This window comes from Pipistrellus hanaki (genome assembly GCF_964339955.1).
Source record: "Pipistrellus hanaki genome assembly, chromosome: 1".
Classification (NCBI taxonomy): Eukaryota; Metazoa; Chordata; class Mammalia; order Chiroptera; family Vespertilionidae; genus Pipistrellus; species Pipistrellus hanaki.
This window is the reverse complement of record NC_140503.1, coordinates 182,740,458-182,763,876: the sequence shown is the minus strand read 5'-3', so window position 1 is coordinate 182,763,876 and position 23,419 is coordinate 182,740,458. Positions and strand designations below refer to the sequence as shown.

Below are 23,419 nucleotides of genomic sequence, written 5' to 3'. Positions count from 1 at the left end.
CCTGGCACCATACATAGTTATGACAACACTGTTTACTATATTCCCTATGCTTTATAACCCCGTATTTTGTTACTACCAATTAGTACTTCTTACTCCCTTCATTTTCTCCAACCAGCCCCCTTAAACTTTCTTAAATCAAGACATCAGCGTGTCATTCAAACCCTTTGGAAAGATCAGCATCTCCTTGAATCTCACTCTTCACCCTTGATTGAGTCAAGAACCTCAATCTATTATCCATTAGCTAAGCATTATATAATAATGATGCATCCATGCTTGGCAAGTTAATTTGCTAGGTTATATTTCTCAGCCTGATAAAGGAAGATTATACAAGGTCATCATAAAAAGAGCTAATTACTTTTTAGTTGGTTCTCAAAAAAAAAAAAAATTCAACTCAGTCTTAACAGAAATAGTTAGACACACACATAGGCCCTAACCACTCAATTTTTATCTGTACTGGCGCACACACAAGTGTGTGTGTGTGGTAACATACTGTATAATTCCTTTACAACAACGTAAATGTACCATATTATCTTTTTCTTCTATTTCAAATGACCCTCAGGAATTGACACTAGAGTTTGCTATTAAAAATCAAGCTGGATATCGGTATACTTCCAAGGCAGGAAGAGAATGATAGTGCTTCATTAGGTCCCGTGTAAGAAGATTTTCATTAACGTTTGTTTACAAACCTGTAAGAGTTGCATAGCAACTTCATAGATACTTCGAGAAGAGTCAGCGGCTTTAAACAGTATCAGGTTCAGGAGCATCACTGTGTCACACTGATAATCCCTGGGGACAAAGTCCACATGTTAGGAACGGAATATTCAGAGGCCTTCACACGAGCTGATGAATATGGTGGACCAGGGCCAGAATGCAGGCACGCAGCAGCCAAGCCCAGGAGATGGCTGGGCTGTTGTTGATGTCCTGTGTTTTTTTTTTGTTTGTTTTTTTAAGGTTAAAAGGTACAAAAACAAATGCATGATGATCATTATCCTTATTTTGGTTAATTTCTGATAAGCGTTTAAGAAAATACTGGTTTCTGAATTCAAACGGAAATATTTATAAATTAGTATTTCTGAATCCAAATGGAAATATTTTCTTGCAAAAAAGACACAACTAAATAAATTGTAAGAAACGGGCCCGGGAGTACCTGTTCTGGAACACGTTGGCGATGGCCTTGAAGCAGCCCGCCGCCACCCTCCGCGAGCCCGTGTAACACCGGTCCACCGCCCAGTACATCAGGTTGCTCTGGTCCGGGTTCAGCTCCAGGAGCAACGTCACTGCTTCACAGCCCAGCTGGTGAACCTACAGGAAGGCCGCAGAATCGCCCGGGACAGAGAGAGTCGTAGGTGATTCAACTGTCTGCTTCTCTGCCTTTTACTAAGACATCATGCATGCCCTTACTGCATTGAACACAAAACTCGGTCTCTTTTCTTCCAACTCCTTCTCCTTTTATCCAGCCACTAGAAAAAGTGACCTGGATCCATGAACCGTGGACGCCGGCATGTTCCCAAGATGCTCCTCCCACAGAGCCCCAGGGGCAGTGGGAGAACATGGACAGCGATGCAGTGCTGTCAGCAAAGTGAGCTATTACCCCCTCCAGTTACTTTTATCAAGCTTTATTCTAGTTTTTTTTTTTTTTTAAATATATATTTTATTGATTTTTTTTACAGAGAGGAAAGGAGAGTTAGAAACATCAATGAGAGAGAAACATCGATGAGCTGCCTCCTGCACATCCTCTACTGGGGATGTGCCCACAACCAAGGTACGTGCCCTTGACCGGAACCGAACCCGGGATCCTTCAGTCCGAAGGCCGACGCTCTATCCACTGAGCCAAACCGGTTTCGGCTTTATTCTAGTTTCTGATAACCCAATACAAAAAGTATTCCAAGGGGAAGACATGTAAGTTCTGTCTTAAACTGTGACGCCTGTGCGCGTGTGCTATGAGAGCGCACAGGGCACAGGGTCCAGAGGGCCGGAAAGAAGGATTAATTGGATGGTGGTCCAAAACAAGAAATTAAACGCAGCAAATAACGTCTCTTCCATAGAGCTCAATGTGCTCTGCATGAATACTTTATTCGTACACTTAGAACCCTATTGTGAGATGTATACACACTACTGCATTAATCCTGCAGCATAAAAAGGGAAATGAAAAGGATCCAAGAGTGTGTAATAAATAAGAATTAGAAAATTTAGATTATGGCATCCTATTTAATTTACAGAGCATATTTTCTGCATGTAATTCTAACCTATCTTATTTTAAAAACGACTTGTATTTTAGTGGGCCATACGCTAGTCCCAAATAATGCAATGGCAATTACGAAATGTTAAGGGAATTACTGATAATTACCTTTTTGTCCAGAGAGTCCAAAATGTTATCCAACCATTTGTACAAATAGCCATCTGATGAAAGTCCCACATTATCTGCAACAGGGCCACAACATAGCACAGCAGACATAGCCTTCAAACAATAATATCAGAATTACATTTGAAACATTGCGGAGGTAACAGGTGGCTGTTTATTGAGAAGAGGCAGGCTATTTTTACCCACGCTTATGTAGCTACAACACCTTTTTGCCTTTACAAAGAAAAGCATAATAGTGATTTTTTGAAACTAAGTAATTTATTATGAGTAGTAAGTACCATGGTACCAAGTTAGAAATGGAGTTTGAACAGTACCGGAAAAGAAAAAAACAAAAACAAAAAACAAGCAAGAGAAGGCACTTAAGTAGGGGGGGGAAAGGGTATTTCTTTTAGGTGATCCTCTTTAAGACAATGGAATTCAAAATCTGGGGTAGATTCTGAAGGTTCTTACTTTGTACTGTATTTTATGTATTTAAATAAACTTACAGTACAAAAAATACAGCAGAGCAAATATATACATTCTAATACTCTCAGGGACTCAGGAGAAATCCCTACCCTTTTTATAATACTAGACATTGAGAGATACTCTTAATGTAAGAAAAAAAAAAAAGCAATCAGATTGCTAAGTAAATACCTTGAGCGCGCAGTATTGATGTCTGTTAATTTGCATATTCCTGTCGCTGTATCTGTCCAGGGGGGTAAACATGATGCTAAAGGGGCCGGCCCAGTGGCTGAACAGCATGAACAGACTGTGACGCAGGCTCTGCTGAGGGAAAATGCTTCTTCTCTGGTGCACTGCAAAGGACACAGAGACGGAGAGAAACTCATTTCCATTTCTTTACCTCAGTGTGCATCTCAACGTGTTTGCTACTCAACGTAATACTGCAAAACAGAAATGTTTTCTTTTTAAAAAAAATATATTTTTATTGATTTTTTACAGAGAGGGTCAGAGAGCTAGAAACATCGATGTGAGAGGAACATCGGTCAGCTGCCTCCTGCACACCCCCTACCGGGGATGTGCCCGCAACCAAGGTCCATGCCTTGACCGGAATCGAACCTGGGACTTTTCAGTCCGCAGGCAGACGCTCTATCCACTGAGCCAAACCGGTTTTGGCAGAAATGTTTTCATTTTAACTTAAAACCTCTATAGCGACAAGTCATTTACACGGAGGCAAGTGACAGCACCAAGGCTGCAGCCTGTGCCCGGGGCCCACGTCATGGGGGACACAGCGCCCCGGCGAGCAGACCTCGGGGCAGGCACAGGCTGTCGGAGCCTGTGGCCCCGGGCTGCCGTCGCTACACGGTGGGCTTGGCCAGGACGTAACACAAACACACCTGTGGGTCTTGGCTGGTGGGTGGGAGAGAGCTTTGGACTACACACACTATTTTAAAACGATGCATGTCCTCAGCAGTGCAGCTGTGTTTACAAGAGAATCCTCACGAAGCGGCTTTATATACAAAACAAATAAAAGGGGAGCTGAGCTAAGGACGACGCCGGCACCCACACCCGTTCTGCCGCCTCCTGCTGACGGCACCAGAGGAGAGACAACACGGTCTGAAAGCCACCGGTTTGGAAGCTCTCCAAGGATTCCGTCCATTTTAACACCCTGTCCTACAAGGTCTCTGCAGCGATCTGTGCTGAGGAAATGCAACCGTGTCCTAACGGATCCACGTGGACGCTGCAGACAAGCGTTTAGTAATCAATTAAATTACATCTGTTCATTAGTGATCAGAACATTTTAAGGGCGGGGGGGGGGGGGGGTGGGGTGGGAAATGCTCTATTCTTCTTAATAGCATCGTTTGTCCCAAAAGTTCCAAATAGGTTTCCTGCACTTGAAAATAATCTACCTCAAGAAGTTCGTGCAGGCCCCCACCCCCCCCCCCCTTTTTTTTTTTTTTTTTTTTACAAAAACACAGCCGTGCTCTTACTTTAAACCCAACTGTTTGCATATACTTTTTAAGGTAACAACTTCAATTTTCCCCCCAGAAACAAAAAGAAACATTTGTATTTACATTGTATGCTAAAGGCTATAGTCACATTTTTATGATTTTATGAAAGGAAACTGCATGTATCTGTATTCCTAGTGCCTGAACCAGTACCTGGCATATAATATGGCATATAATACAGGCACGTATGTGTTAAATGAATCATTCAGTTAACACTGGGTCCTTGTACTTTATGTCTATGACCCATATCCTTTCCATTATTCAAAAGTATCTCGTTAATTCTATCCTCAATAATCATTTAGGGCATTAAGCTCTTTGCTCTTGCATTGAGAACAAGTTTGTCCAAAGAGCTTATTTTCTTCACATTTCTGCATTGCTGTCTTGATCGTTGAAAATCTATACCGGGTTGCTTTTTTTTTTTTAATTTCTAATTGCTGATAGCGATTCAGAAGCAAAACACTCTTGTCATCCATAGAATACTGACACATTTACCCAGAATGCTCACAAGTTTTTTCATCAACGTAGACTACAGAACCTGAGAGCAGGAACAGATATGGTGGTGTAAGCACCGAAAACACGCACCTGGAACGTTCTGGATGATGTTCGCCACTAAGGCACTAAAATGGCATCGTATGTCCTTCAGGGTGTCGGAGTCTTTTTCGTTTTCTGCCTCCAGGAGCTGTCTGGTTAAATCCACGTACTCCAGTAGAGTGTTGTTGAGGAAATGTGTTTCATTATCCAGGCCACCGCTTGCACTGAAAATAGTCAGGGAGATGAGTGATAAAGAAAATGAGATTTTAAACCGCGAATGTAAATCAAAACGAACTCCAAGGAATCAAAAACTGGAACTCTGCATGCTCCTGGTAGCATGCAACTCAATACACAGAAGTTAAAGGAACACGTGCTTGGCTTACTTAGATATAAACGGGGCTTCCTGCAGCGGGCTCTGTGGCTCAGGGCTTATGTAAAAATAAAAGGTGCTTCTTGATCAAGGAATTACTACTGCGATTTATATTAGTCAGTTCCATACCTAACTTTAATCAGCTATCTGAGCGCTAGGCATACTCCCTCTCCACCAAAATACACAGCTTTCAAAGTAAGGAAATAAAGAGGCATACAGGATAGGAAGGACCCATTTAGAAAGGAAGAAAGAGGAAAGACTAGTTCTACCCAGTCTCATAGTTGCTAAGCATATTGATATTATTCCTTTAGCACAATTCTAGAACAGGCAATATTTGGGATATAAAAATATAAGTAATTCAAGTAACAGTGCTGGTTTTCAAATCTCCTCTCTAGCCCCATGGAGCTGCCTCAAGAATCTCTGAATGAGATCCTCTTTGAGGTGAAGGCTCTGCTGCCTCGAACCCATGGAGTGGAAGGGGGCCATCTGGTTGGAGTCAGAAATCTCGGATTCCATTCTTCTATCAGCTATTAAGCCTGAGATTAGGCTCTGCTTCAGAGCATTTGACTAGGAAAATAACTGACTTATATACGAAAGACCCAAGGAACTATAAGTGCTACATCAATGATTAGCTTACATTTATTTGGTCAGCTTTTCTGTGTTATTCTTCAAAAGTACTTCAAAGATAATATGATTTTAAAAATAAAATAATTGTTTTACTAGTAAATAGCTTCTAATTAACATCTACAGTACAAGGTGGAACAAAAGTAGGTTTACAGTTGTTCATATGGAAAACAATACATTAATAAATAATAATACAAGAATAAATTCTAGCCGAAACCGGTTTGGCTCAGTGGTAGAGCGTCGGTCTGCAGACTGAAAGGTCCCAGGTTCGATTCTGGTCAAGGGCATGTACCTTGGTTTCGGGCACATCCCCGGTAGGGGGTGTGCAAGAGGCAGCTGGTTGATGTTTCTCTCTCATCGACGCTTCTAGCTCTCTATCTCTCTCCCTTCCTCTCTGTAAAAAATCAATAAAAATACATTAAAAAAATAAAAAAATAAATTCTATGTTCTGCATATTCACAACTATTAACCTATTTTGCCCACCCTGTATATTTCCTTTATTCCGTCAATGAGTGTTTTTAAACTCCAGGGTATGCCTTATTGGTGAATGAGAAACTAATTTAGCAGACTGTACCCTGGCTCAGAATCTACTCACTTAAGAAATATTCACTAAGTTACCTACAATTTACATAGGACCAATTAAGTCAACAAAACAAATATCCCTGCCTTCTTGACATTGAGAATTCATCTTTTTTTACTTAGTCAAGGAAATAAAAAGCCAGAGGTACAAGAGTGTTATATTCATTTCTCTTTAAAAAACAAAAAAACCCAAAAACACCAAAATAAAAAAACCATCATAAACAAAGCACACAACTGTGTTCAAACCACTACTGCTCAATAATGAGTACAGCTTTCAGAGTTAAATTTTAAGTAAGCCAATATCTTGCAGTTCCCAAACAGTATCCTTCAAAGATTCTTCATTCACTCACACACATTAAAAGCAACCAAAGGAGAAGAAAAATGATTCAGATGTGTTTTAGGTTAATTTTATGAATCAAGCCCAGCACGTTTCAAGTTTACATTTTTCTAACTTGGACTGCTTTATTTTTGTGGGGGTCAGAAAACAGAATGTTTCTTTTTTTCTTTCTTTCCATTTTCTGTAAAATAATGGAAAACCAAGGGTTTAAATTCTCATTGATTAAAGCTCTGTTTTAAAAGCACTTGTCAGCCGAAACCGGTTTGGCTCAGTGGTAGAGCGTCGGTCTGTGGACTGAAAGGTCCCGGGTTCGATTCCGGTCAAGGGCATGTACCTTGGTTGCGGGCACATCCCCGGTAGGGGGTGTGCAAGAGGCAGCTGGTCGATGGTTCTCTTTCATCGACGTTTCTAGCTCTCTCTCTCCCTCCCTTCCTCTCTGTAAAAAATCAATAAAATATATTAAAAAAAAAAAAAAAAGCACTTGTCAAAAGCATATGCAGAAATAACCAGGAGAGATACTAAAGTAACAACCCTACATTCGTTTGATTATTAAGACCTTCAAGATCTCTTTTCAGTTGCCTTAAAGGTCCCATGCATTTTTTCCCCTCTTTCAATGATCAGGCAACACCATGACCTCCTACAGGGGTCCTCAAACTTTTTAAAGTGGGGGCCAGATCACGGTCCCTCAGAGAGCTGGAGGGCCGGACTATATGAACTACTAATTCCTACTGTAACACCTCGGCTGCGCTCACTGCCCAAAAAACCTGGCGGGCCGGTTCAGACTCCTCTGCGGGCCGCATGTGGCCCGCGGGCCGTAGTTTGAAGACCCCTGTAAGAAATAGTTATTTCTCAACACTGAGCTGACGAAATTCTCCGCCAGGGGCTGCTCTTCGGGTCAAGATGCCTCTATTCTAGCAACCACCCCAGGCTTTATGTTTTCATAGGCGGGAGGGTGAGAACAGTTACAAATTATGTTTGTGGGTTTCATATTTCCCCCCAAAGATAGGTTAACAGTTGAATGGAATAAATATGCAAACTTTATTATGCGGCACCTTTAAATGTGTGATTTTTACAAATCTAGAAGAAATAGAGCTTAAAAATGAGCTAAGAAATAGTTAAATTAGTAATAATAATTTTAAAAAAGGCTACTATCCACTTGCCTGGGTTACTACATTCCAACAAATATCAAAATCATAGAAACATTATCCTCAATTTTTACCTTCAAGCAAAATAAAAATCATGTTAGAAATTAGATTTAGAAATACATTTTTTAGCCATTAGTTAATTTCTTGGTGCAGCTCTGAATTTGGTAAATGTTTACAAGTAATGCAGACAGGGTAATTTGGCTGCAAAGGTGTTTTTCTGTTATGTTTCATGAGAGAAAAAAACATGTTCCCTAATTATTCCACTTTTAAAAGAGCAAAATCCAGCACTGACCTGTGACTAATGACACCAGCGTCTGCCAGCAGTTCGAATATTCGTACTAGCTGTACTCGTAAAATGTCCCGACGCCTGCGCCGTTTCATATTCTATTCCAAGGATACGAAGATATCAATTAAAAATCCTTCAGGGAAATTTTTTTTAATGTTTTATTTTAAAAAAATATATTTTATTGGTTTTTTACAGAGAGGAAGGGAGAGAGATAGAGAGCTAGAAATATTGATGAGAGACATCCATCAGCTGCCTTCTGCACACCCCCCACTGAGGATGTGCCCGCAACCAAGGTACATGCCCTTGACGGGAATCGAACCTCGGACCTTTCAGTCCGCAGGCCGACGCTCTATTCACTGAACCAAACCAGTTAGGGCTACGTTTTTCATTTTAACATTGAGTTTTGACACACACAGAGAGTAAATACAAGAACAACAATATAAAAAGGTCTTTAATCGTTATGTCATGAGGAAATGTTTTGTCTGATTAGGGTTGAAGTACTGACGCCTAGAGTAGCAGTGCAACACCTCAACCCGTTGCTGCCTGTTACTGTAAATAGAGTTTTATTGGAATATGACCACATCCACTTGTTCAGTGTCTACGCAGCAAAACTGAGTAGTTGTAACAGTGACAGCGTGGCCAGAAAAGCTGAAAATATTTACTATCTGGCCCTTTTCAAAAAAGGTTTGCCGAGCCGGCTTTAGACCCCAACTGTCCTCACTTCAGCCAGAGCAATTTGTTTCTGCATAAGGCCTCCTGGTGGGAAAGAAGAGGTCTGTATATTTAAAAAAAAAAAAAAAAAAAAAAAAGTTGAAAATCACAATAGATAATCTTTTATTTATTCTCTTCCGAATTTCTAACTTTGGTATAATGTATAAAATACAGAAGATAAATAAGTGTTTGCCAAACAAATATTATTTAACAATAGAAAACTACACAGTTTACCTCTGGCCTTCTTTCGAGTGCTTCTTTAATTATGGGATGCAGTTCCTCTATCAGTTCCCTAGAAGAAAAATGATATATACATTCTTTCAATTAATAGCTGAACAGATATAACCTGACATGTGCAAATATGTAAATATTAATATATTGAGGTAAATAGACAACAGTTAACCCTAATCCTACCGTTTAAAACACAATTTTTATGGTTTTGGTTATAAAACAAATTTGTACATTGTAGAATGTTAGGAAAGCAGAAAAAATAGTTTAGGCCAGTGGTTGGCAAACGGCGGCTTGAGAGCCACATGCGGCTCTTTGGCCCCTTGAATGTGGCTCTTCCATAAAATACCATGGCCTGGGCGAGCCTATTTTGAAGAAGTGGCGTTAGAAGTAGTTTAAGTTTAAAAAAATTTGGCTCTCAAAAGAAATTTCAATAGTTGTACTGTTGACATTTGGCTCTGTTGACTAATGAGTTTGCCGACCACTGGTATAGGCCACTAATTTGAATTTATAGAAATAAGTACTATCAACATTTCTGTTCAATCATTTTACAGCCCACATATATTTCACATAGTTGAAACCCTATCATATATATGATGGTATCCTTTATTTTTTTTTTCTTTACTTAGTATTAGCATAAGGACTTTTATATGCAATTAATCAATTCACAGTATTCTATTATGGGGTGAAAATCATACTTTTCCTTAACATTTCATATATTACTGATGCAGTAAATTTTACTTAATTTCTGTTATTATAAATACTGCCTCAGGAAACATCTTTGTATATTAACCTTTGTCTTTATTTCTGATTATTTCCTTAGAATTAATTCTCAAGGATGGAATTAATGGGCCAAATGGTATAAACTTCATGAGCATGATAATTTTATCTTTGCTTATATTCTGATTTAAAATGAAAAATGTGGTTGTTATAGAAGATTAGGAGAACAGAAAAAGCAGAAGAAAATAAAACACATCCATAATCTTATCATCTATAGAAACTATCACAGACAAAGTATTTGCCTCACAATTGTTTCTATTTATGGGATTTTGTTTTTTTAAGAAGCTGAGATCATTTTTGTATCCCATTTTTTGCTACTAGCACCACTTGTCATAAAATAATCTTCCAAAATTTCCGTTTTAATGAATGCTATTCCCACACCTCACATATTACAATTTAGTCTCTATTATGCATATTATCTTGGAGGTAAACCATCAAATATCACCTCATATCAATGGAGGATAATCTCAAAACAATACATCCAGAGCCCTGAAGGCAATAACAAAGCAGAATTTTGGGCAAAAATGAAGGATTTGCTTCATTTATAATAAATAATATCAAGAATTATGTAAAATATGTGTGTCAACATTACTTGTAAAGATAATTAAATTCTCTTAAGAGGGGGAAAAAAATCCTATAGTTTTAACCAATAGATTGAGCTTATAAATTAGTAGAGCTTATAAATTGAACTTATAAATTAGTAGAGCTTATAAATTGAACTGCGTAAATGAATTTTAAGATTTAACAGCACTTTATTTCCGGGACATATTTATACATAGTAAATATTTTCATAATCATTCTGTGAAGCAAGCCGCATTTACATTCTTAGTGCATGGAGAAGACATGTACAGATAATTACCTAAAAGCTCCTGGGTTGGTCCTGCCAAGACCTAGAACAAGGGACTCTGTGATTTCCATGCTCTCAGAGCGCATCATTGGAACTATGTGCTTAAACAAGGAGGAAGGGGAAGGGATCCCAATAATCTGGAAAAAAAAAAAAAAGTACTTATAGCACCCGCGAATGACAGTACATCCCACTGAATAATATGACATTTCAACACCATTTGGCCAAGAACAATGGATAAATAACATTTCAGAAAGAACGGGGTTCAAAATCCACCTGTGGGGCACATACCTACACATCTACATGCACGCTCATTAACGGGACTGGGCTCTGAGGGTCTCTCAGACTCTCACCATCAGACAACAGGCTGACTCCCTCCATCACACAGCCTATGTCTTTTGTTCCAAAAACGAGTGGAACAAAATTATTTCTGAAAGAGTCCTTGGTGTTGAAGAACCCCCAAGTGTTATGTTTTCTCAGTTCCCTCCAGCCACCTCATGATATTTTTTTGTCATGCCATAAAGACCAGATAACTATTCTTATCAAATGTCATTTGTATCTCTACGTAATTTAGGGAAATTCAAAGAGATATTTAATAATTTAAATCGTTCCTTTTGGGTACTAAGAAGTGTGAGAAGTATGGAAGACAAAATCAGGGAAAACAAGGATGAAAACAACTTTAAAAATATCCATTCTGATGAATTTAATGAACATGGCCCTTTTTTCGTGAAGAAAAACTACATTTAGTTTTTTTTTTTTTTAATTCAATCTAGGACTCCATAAAAGCAGTAATGGGATTTCTTGAACTCTTCCCCCCTCCAGCCCCACCCCATTATCAGTGCAAGTAGCAACTACACTTTTTCAACCAACCGAGTTTATGGTCCTGGTAAAGAAAATCTGACACGTGACTTCTGTGGCACCTGATGCAGGGCGGACCTGGCAAGCTTACTTTATTTATTTTTAAAAAATCTATTTTATTGATTTTTTTACAGAGAGGAAAGGAGAGGGACAGAGTTAGAAACATCGATGACAGGGAAACATCCATCAGCTGCCTCCTGCACATCCCCTACTGGGGATGTGCCCGCAACCAAGGCACATGCCCTTGACTGGAATCGAACCTGGGACCCTTCAGTCTGCAGGCCGACGCTCTGTCCACGGAGCCAAACCGGTTAGGGCCAGCAAGCTTACTTTGGAGTCGATGCTGTAGCCGCTGTCGGGGGTGGACGCCAGCGTCTCGGGAGGAGAGCACCGCACGGACCCCGCAGATGGGGACGCGGAGGCGGACGAGGCTGCGCTGCAGCACAGGAGCAGGTAATTCCTCCACAGGCCCACGTACGAGTCGCTGCTCGTGGTCGTGTTCACCTTCTTGGCATTGATGGGGCTGCTGAGGAAAACAACGAAAAACAAACAAAACAGGTAAATAGCACAACATATTGAAATTGTTACCAAAACTAATGCCAGGGGCTATGAAGGTGAGTAAAGCACATATACAAGTTCATCAAGTCACGCACAGTGTCTTAGCGTGTTAGAGAATGTTCGGGCACTTGTGACAGCCGTCAAAACAAGAACAAAAACCCGAGACGCCTGTTACCGACGTGTTTGCTGGGGGAGATACACAATAAAGAACAAATAAAACAATGTCAGCCGGGACCGGTTTTGCTCAGTGGATAGAGCGTCGGCCTGCGGACTGAAGGGTCCCGGGTTCGATTCCGGTCAAGGGCATGTACCTTGGTTGCGGGCACGTCCCCAGTAGGGGGTGTGCAGGAGGCAGCTGATCGATGATTCTCTCTCATTGATGTTTCTAGCTCTCTATCCCTCTCTCTTCCTCTCTGTGAAAAATCAATAAAATATATTTTAAGAAAAACAAACAAACAAACAAAAAAAACAATGTCAGGCCCTAGCCGGTTTGGCTCAGTGAATAGAGCGTCAGCCTGCGGACCAATGGGTCCTGGGTTCGGTTCTGGTCAGGAGCATGTACCTTGATTGCAGACCTCTCCTCATGTTTCTGTCTTTCCATTTCCCTCCCACTCTCGGAAAAAAAAAAAAACCAATGGAAAAATATCCTCAGGTGAGATTTAAAAAATAAAACAAAAAGCAATGTCAGATGGTGCTAAGTTTAATGACGAAAAATAGAGCAAATGGTGAGATAGGAAGTGGTGGTACAAGAGGGTCTAATCATTTAAAATATGGTAATTAGGGGAGACTTAACTAAGGTAAGGTCACAAATGTTACACAAGGTGAAAAGTGTCAACCTTCATGAAAACAAACAAAAAAAAACACACCCAATATACAATACCTGAGACTCTGCATAGGTACATAATTAGCATAAGTATACAGAAATGCGAAAAACATACACACTAGGAAAATCACTTACTTTATATCAACCTGCGGGGACAGCAACTGAAGTCTTGTGTATGCAAACATCCAAGCGTAGCTCACAGCTGTAGGGCAGTGTTTGGGGAGGTTTTCTTGCTTTAAAAAACTGGACAGACTTATAATCCACGGGTCTTGGCCTTGGGTCACATGTGCAAATATCCATATGTGTGATGGACTAATCACATCAAACTGGTGGCTGATGGGAGAAGAGTTCCATTCTGCTAATGTCTGCAAATCTATCGCGCTCGGGCAATACAGCAGAGTAGTCTAGGGGGAGAGAGAGAGAGCGCATGGGTCACTGCACACTTCATGACTGAAGTCCTGCCACGTGAGCTGCTTTCAACTGCAGGTGGCCTGCTGCTAGGGTCAAGAACAGGGGATCTGAAGCAGGTGGACACGAGCGCCGAGATGGGCGTAAGAGAGTAGTGAATTCCTGAAACTGCACTTGAGGGTTTGCGTGAGTATGCCTACTACATGTGTTTTTCTGGACAGAGATTCCATGGACTTCATTATTCTCGAAAGGATCTATAAAACTAAACGGCTGAGGACCATTCTTAAGTAATTCATATATGACTATGCAATTTTTGTGGGCGCACTGCAGCAGGTAGAGAGCCCCCAAACAAACTATTAACTTTCATGCTGACGTGCTCTACAGATGAAGTGGAACAGACTGGAAAATGGGCTCCTCTCCAGAGGTGCATATTCATAAACATTTGCTCAGTAATATTCTGGGAGCTTCTACCGAAGAGAAAGATTTACCTTCAGAACAAATTATATGCCATTCAAACCACAAAAATGGAGCCTTAAGCTGAACAGAGACTCAGTTTACTCCATCATTCAGCTGACATTTATAAAGCTCCCACTGAGAGCCAGGCACTGCTGGAGGCACTAAAAGAGAGCCACCCACTGCTCTTCTCGTTGGCCTAATTCAGGTTAATCATCTAAAACAGAATTCCCGAAAATTGAACAGACTTATAACCATCTCTTATATTTATAAAGTTTTCTTATTATCTCCCTTGGTTACACATAATCCGTGAGTTGTAAAAACCAAGTGTTAGGCAGAAAGCACCTAAATCTCTGGTCGGTCCATGAATTCCAAAACAGGAATAAAAAGAGTATCAGGTAGTAAAGTCTGATAGTTACTCTTACATCCATCTTGAAATCTTAATATATGACTTTTTAAAAAAAATTCAAACTCAACTAAGCAAGTTTGCACACGTTTTCTTAGTAATGTAAAAAATACAGTTTTTTCTTCATTTTAATGAGTCAAAATACATTATGACTAGCATAAAATACTACATTGCACTTAAAGTTATGTGGCAAACTAAACAAATACATTTATTGAAAATAGAGTAAGTGCAAATTTTTGCTCCAAATTTCAACAAAATTTTTCCATAGTAATTTAACATTATACATATATATGTAATATTATATGCCATAATAAATAGCAATAAAAAAAGACAACAGTAACATTAGATTAAGAGGAACTTCTTAGATCAAAAAGACTGGAATTTTACAAAGACAAACTATTTTTATTACTATGGGGAAGTATACTAACCATAGAAATAAACCACTGCAACTATTTTTTTTTAAATTGTGTGCCACTTTTTAAAAAAGTATCTGTAACTTTTTAGTTTTCAAGAATACTTTCTAATGCAGTACATTGGTAAAGAAAATTCATGTATAGATGTGACTTAGGTTCTAAAATAAGACTGAACAGCACTCATTCATCCCCATCACTGCACGCAGTGCATCACAGTGACAGAAGTCACAGTTACCTGGTCGGCCCCCGTGAGATGTATGAAGCTCTCCAGAATGGCTGGGCTCAGCCTGTCCATCACATCTATGGCTAATTCATCATCGCCCTGTAAAAAAGATAACATATGTCTAAAACAATTGAAATATGTTTTTATTGATTTGGGAGAGAGGAGGAGAGAGGAAGAGGGAGATAGAAGCATCCACGAGAGAGAAACATCAATCGGCTGCCTCCTGCACGTCCCCTCCTGGGGATGGAACAGGAAACCTGGGCATGTGCCCTGATCAGAAGTCGAACCATGACTGGTTCATGGGACGATGCTCAACCAACTGAGCCACACCGGCCGGGCGAAATGTAAGAATGTAAAAGAAAAGTAGCCAGCTGAAACCAGTTTGGCTCAGTAGATAGAGCGTCAGCCTACAGACTGAAAGGTCTGGGGTTCGATTCCGGTCAAGGGCATGCACCTTGGGTGCGGGCACATCCCCAGTGGGGGGTGTGCAAGAGGCAGCTGATCGATGATTCTCTCTCATCGATGTTTCTAGCTCTCTATCCCTCTCTCTTCCTCTCTGTGAAATATCAATAAAATATATTTTTTTAAAAAGAAAAAGAAAAGTAGCCAAATTTAAATAAATATTTACATTCACGTTCGTGCTACTGGTTACCAATGGGATTGAGGTGGGTCAAAAAGACTTTGTTATGGAGTAAGCTATACGTGCATGGCTGTAACAGAAATGTAATAAAGATGGACAGAAGGATAGTGGGGTTTTTTTTGAGTATTTTCATCAGGGAAGTACATGAAGTATCTAAATCTCACCTTGGGTATTTCCAAAAGTGCAAACAGAGCCCGGATTTCTCGGAGGACACTGACGGCCAGTCTCCGCGTGGCAGGCCGGCTGCTGCAGAGGATGACGAGGGCAAACCCTTCGACCACGTGGAACACACTGGGGTACAGGCTCCTCTCCAGAGGAGGGGGGTGCGAGGCGCCGTTCGCCAGACCGTGCTTGAAGAAGAAGAAACAGAAGTGAAAAACGAAATTTCACAATGTATTTACGGACGTTCTAGTAAAACAACTGAGAGGAACGTCAATCGTAGAAACGACGGCTACAGGCCTATCTCAGCTCAAGCAATTTAAGTAAACTTGATTTTATATAAAAATGTAACAGTGCACACAGTGGAGGAAGGAGCACTTATCAGTCAGCGGCAGTCTAAACAAGAATTCTGTCTCTCACACCGCTATTACTCGGTGGCGACTCTGTCACCTTGGAGCTGACACCATCAGTCACTCTCGGGCTGGCATGTCTGTGCGGGGGGCGAGGGGACTGGACGGCATCCTTTGTCCTCAGAGCCGAGGCCAGCGGCGGTCGGTTATCACCTGGGAACTTGTGAGAAGTGGATTCTCAGGCCCCTGGTGATTTATATGCTCATTAAAGCCTGGGAAGCCGGGTCAGCTTAGGATCCAGTTCTCGAATCCCGAGGATCTATGTCTTACACATTACCATAAATCAGTAATCTGGGCACCGTTAATGGTGAAGAAGGACACAAACTGTGCAGGAGAAACAGGGACTGGTGCCAAGGACAAAAACAATCCAATACCTCAAAAGAAAGGCTGCCCGCGTTTATTACGGCACCGGCTTTCAGTACACTGGGAACAGCCGAGACCTGAACTGGAATTGCCTCTCCTGCCTGTGTTTGTGCAAAACTCCCCGTTATCAAAGGCAGGAAGGAGGTCAGACACTTAAGATGGGAAGGACAGGAGAACTCCGTTTCCGGGGATTGCGAACACTTTGGAAGTGAATGAAATGAATTAAACATTGAGGGTGTGATGCATGACCGCCGCCGCCGGTCCTTTACCACTGACCCTACCTCCAGGGACCACACACACAAGAGCAGGGTACCTGGGAGTCCTGGTTCTTGTTGTGCATTTGGGTTGCCTGCTTCCACTGGTTTATCAACTGCACCAACATCTTTACGGCGTTATCAAGAAGCGTGGGGTGGGCGTCAGCCACTTCTCGGACAACGACGTAGACAAACCCTGAAAGCACATCCTCCCGCCAATCCGGAAAATCGAGCACGAGAGCCTGCAGGGTATTGAAGGCGAGAGCGCGCAGCTCTTCGTCCATGTGAGCCGTGAGCCTGCCGGGAACAAAGGGCCGTCAGCAAGCCCGAGCCTTCCGCGCGCTTTTATCGCCTGCCTCTTAGAACTAGGAACTTAGTAAACATGGCCTTCTTAATTGGCTTGCACGGAGCATGAAGATAGAAACCGACATTCACTTTTTATGTCATATCCACTCTTATGCAAACCTATATTCATTTGTTTAAATTGACATATCAACCTGCTAATACTAGCTGGTGTTTTTCTATAACTCAGAATGATTTGATCACAATGCAAATGCCATACTTAGGCAAATCCTGATTGCCATGTCAGCATTACATTTGAAAATCCTATAATTCTCAAAAATACAATGTCATCCTCTAATCAGTCAATAATTACATGCAATCATATAATGTCTTAGCACCATCTCACATTTATTCAGTCCTTTATTATCACTGGGAAGAACATGATTTATCTCTATCATTCCTTTCACGTGCCGAGGTTACTGTTAAATATGAGCTGGCTGATTGTAAGAAAGGAAATAGAACAACAACAAAAAAAAGATGGAATCAATTTAACAGAAATATTTCTTGAAGGTGAGAATGCGCATAAATTTAGTAGTAACCTCATAAAAGTAGTATACCTAGAAAATTAAAACATTTTCAAACTAACACCTATGCCCCTAAAGACAGTGCTAAACAAATTAGAGAGGCTATATAAAATTGCCTTTTTAAAGACATCGAAACCATATGGGACATGAACCTGATAGAAGTTAAAGGATTTTCACAGAACATAAAAGAATGATTAGGAAAACACACACACACAGAAAAGATGGCTGTAGCATATAGCATCATATGTTTCTGATTTGGGCCTGAGGAGGATGGTTTAGAGTAGGGGTGTCGAACTCAATCAGAGAAGGGGCCAAAATCTAAAATCCAGCCTAAATCTCGGGCCGAATGGTTTATTGAACAGTCATAAACTGACAATGTCATAAACTGACAGCGGAGTGCAGTGATGACAGCGCGGTGCGGGCCACATTGCAAGGCCTGGCGGGCTGGATTTGGCCCGCGGGCCTTGTGTTTGACACATGTGGTTTAGAGACTGACCATCAAGACAAAGGCAGCAGAGTTAGAAACAGCCTGAAGGAAAAAGAAAAGCAGGTAACATTTAAAAACACGCTTGGGAATGGGATGCTGGCGTTATGCTCCGTGACAGAGGAGGAAAGCTGGGTGGTTTTGGTGAAAGGAGGGAACCAGGCCTGGCCTCCCCTGAGCCAGCCTCCGGCGACAACGAGACTGCAAGGGAGATGCCTCCCGGCGGCGAGACCCACGCGGGAGCCGGCCCGGAGCAGCAGCGGCAATGGCAGCAGCTCATCAGAAGTGTCACACGGGCCAGCTGAAGGGCCTTGAGCCCGGGGCTGTGTCTGAAAGTGGCCCCCACGGAGCCCACTGTGGGAGAGGAGAGTGACTGACTACAGGATGCCAGCGTTACGAGGTTACTTCAGCATCCCTAATCCACGAACGTGCACACGTCATCTGACACCTACCTCAGCGACTCAGAGCACAGAGACATGCGGAGAAGAGCAATGTGGCCTGGCTCATCTAAGGCAGGGGAAGGGATGCACTAGCCTGAGAGCCAGCAATCAGGTCTACACATTTACGATGCATCTCCGGTTTGCTGGATTGCTTGCTTCATTTTTTAGGTACACGGGATCTGGACATCATGATTGCAAATAAGAAGAATAGGGGACAAAAATAGACCAGATCCTAGAAGCCTTCGTTCTGCTGAAGTAAACTAATCAGTGAATATATTATACGTCACAGGGGAAAGAAGCAAAGGAAATAGGAAAGCAGACTGGCATTCGCCGTTCAGACATGTGCTCCTTTGCTGGATGCCGCCATCGCGGCCGATTACAGATGCAGTTCCACTGTGGCGGGCGCCCACCGGAACGCCCAGGCCCTCTCTCTCACCGGTTGGCTACGGCTGCTTCTGAGCTACCGAGGCAGAGACGAGCAGCTCTGCCAGAGACCACAAGAGCTGCAAACCCTAAAATATCCATGACGGAGGGAACCCCTTATCTAGGGAATTCTTAACTACACCCACAAAGCAGGTTTTCAGCAGGCCACCACCTCAACTTAGAATTAGTTCTGAAAGCTAATATGTAAGCTTGGTGTCATGTTATTTGGTTATTTTTTTAGACCTATGCCCATGCCAACAGAGCAAAGGGAAACCAAAACGGCAGCCCTGCGGGCAATGCAATGGAAGCCAAAAAATAATGGTGGGAGTCAACAAAAATTAATTGCCTAATCCGTATCATCAGACAGGGACAACACCCATGTTAAGGGATAACGTGTTTTATAAATCCCACGAGATATTACCAGATAGAAAGGGAGGGAGTTGAAAAAAATGGGCTTTGCAAGGGAATACAAAAGAACTTTAATAAAAGTTAAACACGAATGGGGAGAACATGTTTAACCAAACATGAAAGACAAAACGGGAGTTTAGAAAGTAAATCAAGCAAAGTACTAAATGTCTAAATCATTAGCTTTTAGTGATAATAGTTAACGGGGCTGGTTTGAAATTTAAAGGGATCATAAAAGAGATACAGACCAACATAGCGAACAGTGATTCTCCTTTACCTTGCTAACAGTTCGATGAGGTCAGTTCTGCTCATACCGTCAGGAATCAACCTTGGAATAGCAGCAATACAAGTTCTAAACAAATCAATTTTGGGTTTTCTTTCCCCCCTGAAAAATAGGTCACAACAGGACTTCAGTTATTACGTATACTGGGAACTGAAGCAAAGTTGGAAAAATAATTAAAGAAAACAGGAACCCACCCCAGAAAGTTTAATGTATTTAATATAAAAAAGAACACACATACATTCAGTAAATAATTATTAGTTTATAAATGAACAAAAGAATATAGAGGCAATTCTAGGAAAAACACAGTAAACAAAAAAAGGTTTCAGTAATTGTAAAACAAGTATAGGAACGATTCGGTTAAAATAATGAATATACGTTACCTTGTTTTAAATACAATTATTTCAAATTAATAAATGTAATTAAATATAATTTAACTAATATTTAATATTTAGTAAATTATTATTATACAACTAGTGGCCCAGTGCACGAAATTTGTGCACGGGGGAAAGGGGTGTCCCTCAGCCCAGCCTGTACCCTCTCCAATATGGGACCTTCGGGGGTAATCAGACATCCCCCTCAAAATCCAGGAATGCTGGCTGCCAACTGCTCACCTGCCTATGCCTGATTGCCCCTAACCACTTCTGACTGCCAGCCTGATCACCCCCTAATCACTCCCCTGCCGGCCTGATCTATGCCTAACTGCTCCCCAGCTGGCAGGATTGCCCCTAACTGCCCTTCCCTGCAGCCTGGTAACCCCTAACTTCCCTCCCCTGCCAGCCTCATCACCCCTAACTGCCCTCCCCTGCTAGCCTGTTCACCCCTAATTGCCTTCCCCTGCCAGTCTGGCCACCCCTAACTGTCCTCCCTGCTGGCCTGATCGCCCCAATCCGTTGCTTGCCTGGTCACCCCTACCTGCCCACAACTGCCCTCCCTTGCAGGCCATCTTGTATCCATATGGGGGTGGCCATCTTGTGTCTTGGAGTAATGGTCAATTTGCATATTACTATTTTATTAGATAGGATAATACTGATATTAAATAATCAGACATTGGTTATGAGGGGGCCTAAAAAATTAACAAAAAATTTATTTAATATAATTTACTAACAAGGTTCTTAGAAAACAGACTTTCTCATAAACCACTATGTTGGTATGGTTTGTTCTTGTCTTTTTACTTTACTTCAGTGTGTGTGTGTGTGTGTGTGTGTGTGTGCGCGCGCGCACACACACACACTTTAATTTTTATATAATAAAATGTGTTCATTTTTTAAATTCATCTGGTTCCTTCAGAGGCTTATACAATTTAAATCTACTGTATTTACTTCTAGTTACTCAATGATTTCATTTACTTTAAATATCTAACATCTTCATATACTGGTTTTTATTTTGGTCTATATTTGAAGATGAGGCTTTTAGTTAACTTATCCAAATAGCTCTTCAGATGGCCTAGAAAATAATTCTTATGTAGAAAAGAATTTGGATGATTTAAATATTTTAGGCCCATATTTGTTATAGCGGGATTTGCTACCGATTTTCAGATAAATTTTATGTAGTCAGTTGTCTCTTTCCATGGTTCCAATATGCATGAGCTTTGGTAACCACAATTTAGTTAAATAATACCAGTCCCAGCATGGTTCAATCTTCAGTTCCCACACCTTAACTGTAAGTAATTGGATAAAAATGTTTGTTAGCTCTTCAGTCCACCAATCATGACGTACTTAACGGATGAACACCTTAATCAGTGACTAACCACGTCACTCTTCAAATTCTGCCATGACCAGTCACTGCCCGTCTGTGATTGGGTTCACACACAGACAGCAAAGTGTGTAGGTGTGAGGCTTACTTGTCTCCAATGATAAACTCAGGTGGCATTTCACAGAAATGAACACTCAAAAGAGGAATCTCGTCAACAAAGATGAGAGTGGAGCAAAGGAAGGAACAGTGCTGTTGTCAGAAGCGAGCACTGCTCGAGTCACAGAAGGACGGCTGGCTGGGGCATGCTGCCATCGCTGCGGCTCGGCACACTCAGCCAGAGGAGCTGGGGGAGGGCAAACTTATCGACATAAATGAGGATGAAATCACGCAGGGAACACTACACATCAGGAAATTCCGGTAGCATTACACACTATTGTATAATAACTGTATGAATTAAATCGAGAGATCCAATTTCCAATTTGGTCATCTGAGACCTGGAATGCAGGTATTAATACCTGAAAAATGCTGTCCCTTATACAGAATACGTAGCTATATCTTAGCCAGGGAAGGAAGTTACTGCCATAAACTATATTCTCTTGAGGAGGAAATCCCTGATCCGGAAAAAAGATGCTGGGACGACAAGCAGCGACAAGACTAGGGGTGGGCAGGGACCAAGTCCTGTTTCAGGGAAACTCCTCATACATTCGTCCTCTCTGCTCCCCGGGCTCCCAGGAGAGTTCCAGGTTTTCCTTGTTGTTTACCAGGGCCCTGGAATAAGAGCACCGGTCTGACTTAATAAGCCAATCAGTCCCCGCACGCCTCTGAGGCAGCGAGGGTTTACCAGTCACTCAGGCAGGGGTCCTCAAACTTTTTAAAGTGGGGGCCAGATCACGGTCCCTCAGAGAGCTGGAGGGCCGGACTATATGAACTACTAATTCCTACTGTAACACCTTGGCTGCGCTCACTGCCCAAAAAACCTGGCGGGCCGGATCAGACTCCTCTGCGGGCCGCATGTCGCCCGCGGGCCGTAGTTTGAAAACCCCTGACTCAGAGTAAGAGCAGGGCTTTGTCACTGACAACAAACGAGACTGAGAACCCAGGACGCCTTTTGCTATCTGGACTAAAGAACAGAAGTCGGCGGGTGGAAGGAACGGCTGTATCAATAGCAGCAGATGGCGATACCGAAGAACGCCCGGAGAGAAAGGAACAACACAGGTAAGCACGAACCAACCATCCATACTCTTGACAGAAACCGAAACAGCAACGAAAAGAATGAATTTGCTACGTACGTAATCAGATCTTCAGGCTCCTTATTGGACATCTGCACACTTGTCATACACATTGGCCTCCCAACTTCCTTGTCCAAATGCCTGAGGATGCTGTCCAACGCTTTCCTCACTTGAGGATAGTAAATTGACATTCCTGGGGGTGGGAAAAAAAACCCGTTATAAATGTTGGAAATTAAAGGAGGAGGAGTTACAATTCCTTTTCTGTAAAAATAAGCGCCTCTTAATCAGGCCAGACTGACAGTTGTCAGGAGGTGGTGTGTGTGTGTGAGAAAGGATTGAGCAAAGAAGAAAAAATGATTAAAAAAACCTCACGGACCCACACAACAGTGTGGTGACTGCGGGGGAAGGAGGATTGGGAAGGTGGAGGAGAATACAGGGGGAATAAATGGTGATGGACGGAGACTCCATATGAGGTGGCGAACGCACAATACAGTGTACAGATGATGTGTTGTGGAACTGTGCACCTGAAACCTGTATAATTTTGTTAACCAGTGTCACCCAACAGATTCAGTAATAGTAAAAAAAAAAAAAAAAAAGGCATTAGCTTATCATTGTTGCAAAAGAAGGCATTTCGAATGTGACATACTCTTCTCCTGATGATTGGCTTTAGTATATGTAAAAATTATGCACAGAACTAAAATTTGAAGGAAGAGCCCTGACCGGTTTGGCTCAGTGGATAGAGCGTCAGCCTGTGGACTGAAGGGTCCCAGGTTCGATTCCGGTCAAGGGCATGTACCTTAGTTGCAGGCACATCCCTAGTAGGGGGTGTGTAGGAGGCAGCTGATAGATGTTTCTCTCTCATTGATGTTTCTAGCTCTCTATCCCT

At 41.8% G+C, this 23,419-nt stretch overlaps 1 protein-coding gene across 14 annotated transcripts in view; it reads right to left on the bottom strand.

Annotated features, from left to right (window-relative positions):
* Nucleotides 1–23,419, bottom strand: part of FRYL (FRY like transcription coactivator) — a 257,817-nt gene that overhangs the window by 71,241 nt on the left and 163,157 nt on the right. For all 14 annotated transcript variants that reach the window (XR_014796398.1, XR_014796399.1, XR_014796400.1 and 11 more), the window contains 15 exons: nt 22,594–22,726; nt 19,607–19,714; nt 16,771–17,008; nt 15,690–15,875; nt 14,898–14,984; nt 13,118–13,386; nt 11,932–12,127; nt 10,759–10,883; nt 9,126–9,183; nt 8,187–8,278; nt 4,891–5,063; nt 2,996–3,156; nt 2,348–2,458; nt 1,148–1,302; nt 687–786 (listed from right to left, as the gene is read on the bottom strand). Coding sequence is in view for 11 of the 14 variants with exons in the window: in XM_084899627.1 (XP_084755753.1) it covers nt 687–786; nt 1,148–1,302; nt 2,348–2,458; nt 2,996–3,156; nt 4,891–5,063; nt 8,187–8,278; nt 9,126–9,183; nt 10,759–10,883; nt 11,932–12,127; nt 13,118–13,386; nt 14,898–14,984; nt 15,690–15,875; nt 16,771–17,008; nt 19,607–19,714; nt 22,594–22,726 (2,192 nt within the window). In the remaining 3 variants the exon portion in view is untranslated. The remainder of the gene's footprint in view (nt 1–686; nt 787–1,147; nt 1,303–2,347; nt 2,459–2,995; nt 3,157–4,890; nt 5,064–8,186; nt 8,279–9,125; nt 9,184–10,758; nt 10,884–11,931; nt 12,128–13,117; nt 13,387–14,897; nt 14,985–15,689; nt 15,876–16,770; nt 17,009–19,606; nt 19,715–22,593; nt 22,727–23,419) is intronic.